At 56.1% G+C, this 10,633-nt stretch overlaps 1 protein-coding gene across 1 annotated transcript in view; it reads right to left on the reverse strand.

Annotated features, from left to right (window-relative positions):
• Window positions 1–9,999, reverse strand: part of TGM2 (transglutaminase 2) — a 31,301-nt gene extending 21,302 nt beyond the window's left edge. Inside the window, exons 1-3 of the mRNA XM_038572292.1 lie at window positions 9,841–9,999; window positions 6,364–6,543; window positions 1,555–1,797 (exon numbers count right to left, since the gene is read on the reverse strand). Of these exons, the coding sequence (XP_038428220.1) occupies window positions 1,555–1,797; window positions 6,364–6,543; window positions 9,841–9,850 (433 nt within the window). The 5' untranslated portion in view covers window positions 9,851–9,999. The remainder of the gene's footprint in view (window positions 1–1,554; window positions 1,798–6,363; window positions 6,544–9,840) is intronic.
• Between the last annotated feature and the right edge of the window lie 634 nt (window positions 10,000–10,633).

Here is a 10,633-nt window from a genome sequence, read left to right on the forward strand (position 1 = left end):
ACGCTCCCACCCTGAGATGTCAGGTCACTTTAGTCACTGTGCTGCTTGGCTGACAGCCACGCTAACCCACAGGGTGAGGATGGGGCAGGGCTGGAGGAAAGGCCAGAGGAAGGGGCTATCCCCAGAACTTTGCTCCCTGTTCCCTGAACTCCGAAACCCTGCAGTGTGGGTGAATGGGGGGCCACCGGCATCTTCCTGCTGCCGGGAGGGATGCCATGGGCCTGGCTGCCAACTCTCTGTAAGCTCTGCAGATTGACAAAATCAAAACAAGTACAGCGAGGTCCGGCAAGGCCGCTTCTGTCCTGAGCAACCATTCCATGTGGCCCCAGGGCATGTGAACAGGGTGCTCCATGTCATACCCTTCCTGGGAGGATCCACTGGGGCCCACCTCATGTCCCTGGGTGGAGTCCTGATCAACGAACTGTCTACACTGGCAAGATACGGGGCACTCGGGGATATTAAAAAGAAGAAGTCGGGGTGCTTGGGTGGCTTAGTCAGTTAAGCAGTTAAGGGTCTGCCTTTGGTTCAGGTCATGATCCCAGGGTCCCGGGATCATTGGCTGTTGGGCTTCCTGCTCAGCAGGGATCCTGCTTCTCCTGCTCCCTCTGCTCCTCCCCCACCCTGCTCATGGGCACACACTCTCTCTCGAATAAATAAAAATCTTTAAAAAAGAAAGAATGAATGAATGAACAAACAGATGTGTATGTACACCAGTGTGGAAAGATCCCCAGGATGTATGGTAGAGGGAAAAGTGAAATAAGTTGTGGGTTGATGGATACCGTGTGATCCTTTTATGGTTAAGAGGGACAGAGAAACCCATTACTGCGGCAATGTCTCCAGGCACATCAAATCTAAGGAGATGGGTCCCCTAAGACAACTAATAATGCTGTTCCCCAAGGAGGAGAGTCAGAGTGGGGGCTGTTTCCCTGCAGTACTTAAAGCTTATATAAAGAGGACATCCTCGTGTCTTACTGTTATAATTAAAAATAAAAGCCAAAATATGTAGAAGAGAAAATAAAAAAATATTTCTCCTCAACTATGTTATAAAATGCCCCAAAATGGAGAAGAAAAAAACAAAGCAGCAGCCCAGCAAGAAGCTGGCTGTCTGATACTTGGAGAGGCCAGAATTTGTGGCTGGGCCTGGGCTTCGAGGAGGGACACCCCATTCTTAGGCTGGGGCCCACCCACAAGGCCTATCTCTCTGTCTCGCTGTGCAGGAGCAGGAAGGAAACTGTGAACCCAAGACACCTCCATGCCCAGGTCAGAACTCTAGGGGCACACGTGGGCCTCAGACATGGGGTGAGATGCCTTGGGAGCTGTGGGGCCTTGGGCACGTCATTTTGCTTCCAAGTGCCTGTCTCTTCCTGTGTCAGGGAGTAAGAAGAGTACTCACATTACAGGGCTTCTGTGGGATGGGAGCGTGGGCCTACATGGAGGGGAGCTTCACTCTATCCGCTTTGTTGTCTCTTGCGCCCCATTCCCCACCACCCTCAGTGCCCCATGGCTGGTGTAGCCCTGTCCCCTACCCCCACCCCCCTGGATCGTTAGGCTCACCTGGGCACCAGCTGTTGAAGAGCAGAGTGAAGTGGCCCAGCACGAAGCTGGAGCCCTGGTAGCCGGTGGAGGCCTCCAGGCTGAGGCGGTACAGGCCGACCGGGGCGTTAGGCGGGGTGCTGAGCTGCAGCGAGAGGACGCTGTCCTGCTGGTCCATCACCACGGCCGTCCAGGCACCCTCCTCCACAGCACTGGACAGGGAGAAGCGGGCCTTGGTCCCGGCCTCCTCGCTGGGGTCTGGGCCTGACAGACAAAAGGCAATGGCTGTGAGCCCGCCGTGGCCGGCGGGGAGGGAGCCAGGCTGGCAGGGGCCAGGCCCATGCCGGGGGTCCCAGGGGCCCGGCTCTGACGCCTAGTCCTGCTGCGGACCATTGAGGGAACTTTTTGGCAAGAGGTTTCGTTTCCCGGAGACTTGGTTTCCTCATCTAGAAAGTGGGGATCGGACCCCAACCTTGCGGGGTCCTTCTGTGAGAAGGTGTGAAACGCCCCAGGCACACAGCAGGTTCCCAAGCAGACGGATTTCTCCTGGGAGAGGGGACAGCTCAGCCTGGGGCAGGGTCTCAGTCACAAGCCTGTCCCCTTCTCTGGGCTCCGTGTGCCTACCTGTGGCACGAACAGGAATCCTTGGGGAGCATCCCCACCTGGGTCCTTTATGGGCTAGGGTGCAGCTTCCCCTTTCAAAAGCTCAGACTCTGAGCAGGATAGGACCTTGGTCCTCCTCTGATGTCTCCATGGGAGCCTGTCTGAGAGGCCCCTCTCTTCGGGTGCTATCTCCCCAGTGTCCCCTCTGGCTTTTGACCTCCGTGTCTCCACGGGAAGCTCCAAGGAGGAGTCATGACCACCCCTCTACCCCCACCCCACAGCCTTTTACACTTCATGAAGTGCCTTGGCACTTCCTGCTGCCCCTGAGACCCCCTGTACAGGTAAGAAAACTGAGTCTCAGAGAGAGGAGAGTCTCCCAAGGATATCCCAGGGCAAAGTTAGCATCTGAGCCCGGGTCTCTAGACTCTGGGCTGTCCTCCACAGTGCTTCTCACGCCCATGCTCCTTCAAAGGGCTCTTGAAGGCCCAGTGAGACAGGGAGCTTGCCTTCAGCTCCTCTGCTTTTTCTGGTGGGGGGAAGGCCCTGCCCATGCAGGCAGGTCTGAGTCATGGGAGGGCAAGGAGGGGCTGGTCATCCACTTTGGACTTGGGTGGCTGAGAGGAGAAACAGAACCTTCTCTGCCTGGTTGGGCAACTGCCCAGGAAAGTTTATTTTTATTCTTCAATCTCCCTCCCTGTAGCTCTGCCCACCTGCTGCTGACAGTATGGGGGCCTGTGCACTGAGGGGTTCCCTCCCTGCACCCCACCCCCTCCTCTCAACCCTCCAGCCCCACCCACACCCAGGCCCAAATATAACCCTGAACTAAGAGGCATGACACAGGCTTCCAGGGCCCTGTGTGGGTGCCAGGAGTCGGCTGTAAGCCTTTAAATGCTCCTGGCAGCTGGGTAGCACTGGGCCCCCAAGAGCCAGCTGGGGTCTGGTTCCCCTACTCAGAGTGCTGTGTAACCTGGGCTAAGTCACCAGGCCTCTCTGATTGGCAATTTTCTCATCAAAAAAGAAAATAGGCTTAGAACTCATGTCTGGGAAGGTCTGATTCTCGGTCTGAAGCTGGCTCTGTGACCCCGGACAAGCTATTTTGCATCCCTGTGCCTCAGCTTCCTCATCTGTAAAATGGGCTTAGTTACAGGCAATTACAAATACCTCCTCTTAAGGTCACTGTAAAGCTTAAAGAGATAGCAGTACATTGCATGGTGCCTGGCACCCAGTAAGCGTTCAATAAATGATAGCTATTGTTTGTTATCGTCATTCCCACATCCTAGCACAGTTTAGAGGACCTGCAGAGACTTCATAGAAAGCATTCCAGACAGTGACTAGCATGGTAATCATGCAGGGTACGTGAGCATTCCTCCGTGGCACCAAAAGTTGCTATTAAAAGTCAGAATCCTCAGGCCAAACGACGGATTTTGAGGACTGGAATGAAATGTAGAAATAAACTCGTTCAACTGAATCACTTTACAGATAGGGAAACTGAGTCCGAAAGGGACCAAGTCAGGGCGACCACATGGCCCAGTTTGCCTGGGACAGTCCAAGTTCACAGCTGTGGCCCTGGCATAAATCTCGATGGTGCTCTTTCATTCTCCGAAATGCCCCTGTTTGGACAATTGATGATCTGGTCACCATGGTAAGAGCCTGGGCCAGGGCCCACGGCCACTGTCACTGTCAACATACCACCGTCAAGCACAGATCAGGAAACACATTTCCCTTTCTCCCCATCCTGGGGCAACTGTGCACACATGCACACCCCTTTCTTCTAAAGGGCCCTGGGCAAGGGGTGGAGGGATGAGGACAGGCTGTCCCCCTTGTCCCACCACTGTGCCTGTAAGCTGGCTTCGGATACTCACTGGCTGCTGTGCCACATGGTATTCTTTGTGGGGCCGGAGATGCTTCAGGGACCTCTCTGGGCCTAAATGACCTGGAGAGTGAGGAGTCCTGGGGACTCTCCTAGACCGTGGTTGGTGGAGGTTGGGGAGTGGGGAGTGGATGAGGGGAAACTTCCAGAGGAAAGCCATCTTATAAACCTCATAAAAGTTCTTTCCATTTCTTCAGGCTGACCTCACTCCCACCCCACTCACCCTCCCAACCCTAGCCCCCTCCCTCATTCCCATAATAGGAATGGTGTTTGTCTATTGTGGTCTGTACCCCATAACAGAGCCTGTCAGGTCTCCCAACTATCTGGGCGAAACACACAGCCCCTCGGAGTGTGCAGGGTCAGGCCACATACTCTGCTGGCTGAGTGACCTTCCCCAGCTCTCTCCCCTCTCCGGGCCTCAGTTTCTCGAAAGAGGTAGGCCAGGCTGATCCCAAGCTAGAATGTTCCAGCATAAGAGCAGGGTGCCCAGGCTAGGCCTGGGGCTGGGTGCTAATTGCAACCAGGCTTTGAGGTGAAAGGTCTGGCTTCCTGGTATTGTCCCTGAGGCTTTCCCAGCCCATCGGAGTTCTTGGTAACTCAGACAGGAAAGCTGTGTGCCTGCAGAGATAGAGTGCCTTCTGAGACTGCCTGCCAGGGCTGCGGAGGTGATCAGGGCAGATTGGCTAGGGCTTGAGATAAGTCAGTGGACACTGGAGAACAGAGATTAGTTGCTGGGTTGGGAAGAGCAGCTGTCCCTACCCCAACCCTGAACCTAGGGCCTAATTACCTGGCACCAGCCTGCCTAGATGAATAGAGGAGAAGAAAGAAAGGGGCTGCCTTGAGAGTGGGGGAAGAGAAAGAAGGTGGGAAGTCACAGGTAGCCCCCACCAGCAGCTCCTCTACTGTTCCCTTTCATAGAGGACTGTCAGTCCACAGCAAGGCCAGGGGTGGAATCCTGCTTTGTCCCTCACTCACTGTGTGACCTGAGCAAGTAAGTTGACCTTTCTGAGCCTCAGTATTTTCATTGGTAAAACACGATCTCATTATGCTTCGGAGACGGGAGGATTTAGGACGAGCATGCATATGGTGGGTGCTCTACAGCTGCTGTGATTCTCCTCATCCCAAGCCTGGCTCTTCTCAGGGTATCCTGTTATGCATTACAACCTTCCACTTTACAGAAAAAGAAACTAAAAAAAAAAGAAAAGAAAAGAAAAAGAAACTGAGACTAGAAAGATCAGAAGTTCCTGGAGGCTCCTTAGGTCAGTTAAAAAAGGCGCCAAAGGTTCTGGTTGTGTGTCAGAGGGGGCACCCCTGGATAGTGGGTGTATCCCGCCAGAAGGGGAAGGGGAGGGAGGAAAGGCCTGGGGTGGATATCCAGGGCCAGTCTGCAGGCGCATTGATAAGCCTTATCACAGGGCTGCCAGGTAAATACAGGCCTCAGCCTGTTTGCGGCTCTCTGTGCCCTCATAGGTCTCAGAAAGAACTGACCTTTCTCACCCTTGAGCAGAGTCCCAGCCAGGCAGCCCCTAGCTGACCTCAAGGGAGTGGTTCCCTCTAGAAGCCAAATCCAGAGATTTGGCATTCAAGGCCCCTTTCCCTGGAGTGGCAACTCAAGAAGACTGTGCATGGGGCATCTGTGGATAGGGTGGCTGGGGCCTCAATGTCCCTTTACCCATGCCTGGGCCCCCTGGAGCAAGAGCAGCAACAGCTGCTAATGTCTACAAGGCCCTCCCCCCAATGGCAAGCCCTTCCCCCCTAACAACCCTCCACCACGAGTGCTTTGCATAGGATAAAACTCAAGCTCGGAGAAGCTTAGCAACTTGCCCAACGTCACACAGCAAGTAGGTAGTTCAGTCTGCACCAGGGCCCAGGTCTGTCTGTCTGTCAGCTCCCCAGCCTGAGGCAGCCCCTTGAGGCTTGGAGAAGGAACTATGGGAATATGAAATGCTCCCCTCAGAGAGACAGAGCCAACTGGGTTCTCTCCACCACCTGGACCCGATGGGGTTGGTCCGGCTCTGTGGATTTGGGGAAGTAGCTGTTGGAAAGCTGTTTTGATGTGGGGAAGAGCGGGCAGGATCTGGATGGACCTTTGTGGTAGGCAGCTGAGCCCCATCCCTTGGTGATAACAGGTTTTCGGAACCCGGGTGTGCAGCCCTCTTGTTTATGAGGCTGCGTGGCCCCGGGCATCATCCCTCCACTCTCTGGACCTCAGCTCCCTCATCCGTTAAATGGGGCTGCTGGCTGCTAGGAACTCCTTGGGGGGGCAGAGGACCGGAGCCACGTGCCCCACTGTCAGGGGACCGGGAATCCCAGAACAGAGCAGGTCAGGCCGGGCGAGGGGCTGTGGAGCTACTCACCCGTCACGGCGCTGAAGGTGAGGCTGTCCACACTGGACTCATAGCTGCGGCCGGTGAAGTGCAGGGTCAGCCAGAAGGGCTGGCCCCGCCGCACCACCAGCCTCCCCTGGCACAGGCCAGCCGTGTGGTGGTCACGGCCATTGGCTTCCAGCTCCAGGTCACATTTCTCGAGAACCAGATCTACGGAGACAGTGGGAGCGGCGTGAGCCATGGTGGGTGGCCTCCGTCAGCCGGTTGTGATGCCAGGACTCCCGGGACGTGGGGACCCCCGGGGCCATCGGGGAGCCAGCCCTCTCTAGAGAAAGGCTACCAGCCTGCCCCCTCCCCATCTCCCAGCCCGCCCTGTCTCCCCGGGACTAGCCGGGCCACACGTCCCCAACTCTTGACCATGACCAGGTCACAAGGTCGTGCCCACTGGGGCGTGTTGGGAGAGGTCTCTGACACCTTCCAGCCATGTGATCTCGGGCAAGTCCACTTTCTGGGCGTCACTTTGCTCCCCTGTCCACAGGACCCTCGGGTATACGGTGCCTGGCACGTCACACATGCTTACTTCAACGTGAGCTATTCTGGTATTACTGAAGGATTCTCTTGGCAAAAATGAGGTGGGGAACAGTAGGTTATTTGGCGTGGGTTATTTGCACGGGCTCTACCTTTTAGGTTCAATTTTCAATTTACCGGCAATATGGAGTGAGGAACGTGTTCAGCAGAGCGCTGGGACGCAATCGACAGAAAGAGACAACTGGGAGACAACTGGCGGAGGGGCCGGTTTCCTTAACAAATAAATTGCATGGAGAAAAACATAGTCGAAGGGAGAAACTATAGTTTAAGAGAAACTAAAGAGACATTTGGGCTTACTGTGCTGTGCGGGCCTCCTCTGGATCTTGATTTTTTTTTTTTAAGATTTTATTTATTTATTCATGAGAGACACAGAGAGGGGGAGAGAGAGAGAGAGAAAGAGAGAGAGAGAGAGAGAGGCAGGGACACAGGCAGAGGGAGAAGCAGGCTCCATGCAGGGAGGCGGATGTGGGACTCGATCCCAGAGCCCCAGGATCACGCCCCCCGCCGAAGGCGGTGCTAAACCACTGAGCCACCCGAGCTGCCCTGGATCCTGATTTTTAAAATAAACTATTCTAAACTTCTCTCTACTTTGATCTATGTTCAGCATTCTCCATAATAAAAAGGTTTTTAAAATGACGGGGCGGGTGGGGGGTGGGGGCGGGGTTTGGCGTCTTCTGGACCTACGTTTTGATCCTACTGTGCTGCTGTGTGATCCTGGGCAGGTCTCTCTCCCTCTCTGGGCCTCCTCTGAAGTCTCAAAAGGCTGCTGTGAGGACTAGGAGAGGAGGTTGTGCACCCTTTCCCCAAGGCCTGGCCCAGGGCACAAGTCGGGCATGTGAAAGCTCTGTTTATAGTTTCAGAGGGAGCTGAAGACCAGGGCGGAGGCCGGGGAGGCCGGGGCAGTGGTTGGTGGAGGTCTGAGGGAAGCGCAAACCTCATAAATCTTGACCAGCTCAAGGTCACGATTAGGAAGAGTTGTGGGTTCTTTGGAGAGTGTGTGGTCCAGTGGAGGCCAGGGGCACGGTTTGCCCACAGTCACCCAGCAACTGGGTCCTTCCACTGGGGCATCGACCCGGGTCCCTTGCCTTCTGCCAAGGAATATCCCAGAGCATCCAGTGACTGCTGAGGGAGGGCTCTGACATGGCTCATCTCCACTCACACCTCACAGCCACTCTGCCCACACAGGTACAAGCACCCCTCCACGGCGCAGAGGGAGGTCCCACGGCAAGCGGAGGCCTTGGGATTTGAATGCAGGGCTGTAGGTTGGGGATCCTGTACTTGGAAGCCACCTCATTCACAGCTCAGGGTTTGTCCTCCATCCCCCCACTCCTTCCTTCCCCTCCTTCCACCCCTGTGTTGTTCAGATGTGGGACCTCCCCCGCCTCCAGGGAAAACTTCCTGCCGCCCTGCTGGGGTGGGGAAACACTGTTTCTGGAAACTTCTATCCCAGAAAGTTTAAGCAGGAAAGAGACCACCAATGTCTCTTGGGAGACCAGACAGAGATGGTCAGTTCCTGGGCTGGGGCAGGTGGGGTGATTTCTTGGGTGATTGTCTGAAGAAGGATTTCCAGAAATCACACCCAGCTCCAAAGGTACAGAAAACACTGAGCAATAAGATCACAGGATTTCTGCACTGAGAAAGGACCCGAGGTCTTCCAGGCCAGTGGGACCCCTGTAGGAAGTAGCCACTGCGGTAAGAGGGCACGTAGCTTATCACAACGGGAACCTCCAGGGTCTCCCGGCCCCACGGAGCCTCTCTTGGGGACAGGGATGGGAAAATGCAGTGCAGACAAGTGGCCACCTAGGTCACCCATTACAGCCAGCTCTGAGCTGGTTTTCAATCCCATATGTTGGGGAGCAGATCCCAGAGAGGGACAGAGGGGACTCAAGGTCACATAGCAGGTCAGGCAAGTCCCGGTGCCTCCCTCCCTTCCCTTCTCCATAGACACCCCCCCCCCCCCCCCCCCCCCCCCCCGCCACGTCCCTCCTCATTCCTTCTCCCCCCTCCGGCACCTCCTTCCAGGGACCGCCGTGTGCAGAGACCATCTTCAAATGGACTTGACCCAAGAGTTAGCCACCCCACAGGGGCCAGCAGCATTAGTGCACTGACAACCTCCACTGCAGAAATCCCTCCCCGCCCCTGTGTGTGTGTGTGTGTGTGTGCATGTGCGTGTGCATGTGCGTGTAGGGGGGCGGGGAGCAGGTAAGAAACTAATCACGCCCCTTCTCCACTCCTCATGGCTCTCACAGATATATCAGGAGCTGGCAGTGCCATCCATTTTACAGGAGGGAAAACAGAATCAACAAGTGGCCAAAGACCAGAGTCGCAGAACCGGAGGGCTGGAGGGACCTTAGAGAGCAGGTCTGCCTTCAGCCCAGGTCCCCATCAGGTGCTGGAACCTCTGGCCACCGGGGCCAAGGAGTCGGCCAGGCATCGCTTGCACACCACTAGGGAGGACGTGCACACCTCCTCCCAGCGGGCAGGAGCTAACCAGAGCCAAGTGTTCTGAGGCCGGGCCAGACCCCTCCGCATAGCTTTGTGCCGCCGGGCACGCAGCAGGGACCCAGCCTCAATCATTGACTGAGGACAAGTGACAGCGATTCAGTGGCCCAGTACTTTACAGTTCACAACACACCTTCATGTTGCCTCATCTGATCCAGGGAGGCAGGGGTTAATGATCCTGCCCTGGGGATGGGGAAAGTAAGGGCCCACGCTGGGCCAGGACTGGGACCCAGGCCTTCTCACCCAGCCCCGCCTTCCCATCTCTCCCAAACTGGGGACTTAGGGACTGAGCCCCACCCCGCCCCCCGCCAGGTGTTTATCACCCCCTCCCATGGCAGAGGCAGGACCACTGAGACTGGGGAGGGATGGCCAGGCGCAGGGCACCCCAGTGGTGGTGGCGCTGACCCTCATACTCACCCTCGGCCATGGTCAGGTGGTGGCGGTGGCTCCTCTGCCTGGTGGCTGGACCCTGCAAGTGCGACCACTGTCGGGCGAGCACTGGCAAGCCTGGGAGAGATGTGAACTTATAGCCCTCGTTGGGCGGGCAGGGGGCGGGGCCGCCGCCGAAGGCGGGGACCTGGTGGGGCCACCTTTGCCCAGGCTGGGCCCAAGCTCTCGGCTGCCCCGCTCCGCCAGTTAGGGTGCCCCCAGGGGCAGGAGCCCGAGGGAGGGAGGGAGCAGTGGATGGGCAAGGGCGCCCCCTGGGGGAGTGGATAGAGCAGCAAGGGGACAGCGAGATGCAATTAGACCGGGACACACAGGCACACCTAGACACATAATCAGACCTCGGGTAATAGAGACACTTAGGCACAGAGATGTACACACGCAGGTACAGACACAGAGTTACAGCAGGACACAGCTTACCTGGATACACAGACGTGGATCAAACCCAGATCCAGAAGACACACGTGTGTGTACACACACACATTCACTCAAATAAAGATATAGAGGGACATAGACACACAATCAGAGGCATTGGGATGTAGACACTCAGTGACACAGACACACCCCAGCAGATACAACAGACAAACCCCGACACAGACACTGTGACATGAATGCAAAATCAGATTAGAATCAGACACACACACACACACACACACACACAATCAGAGACACACGCCAGGACATTGATACAGCCAGATACACACGGCTGGGTCCCCATCCAGAGCCACCCACAGATAAGCAGGTATCCAGGTGCACCCAGCTCACA

The sequence above is a fragment of the Canis lupus genome, chromosome 24 (assembly GCF_011100685.1).
Source record: "Canis lupus familiaris isolate Mischka breed German Shepherd chromosome 24, alternate assembly UU_Cfam_GSD_1.0, whole genome shotgun sequence".
Lineage (NCBI taxonomy): Eukaryota > Metazoa > Chordata > Mammalia > Carnivora > Canidae > Canis > Canis lupus.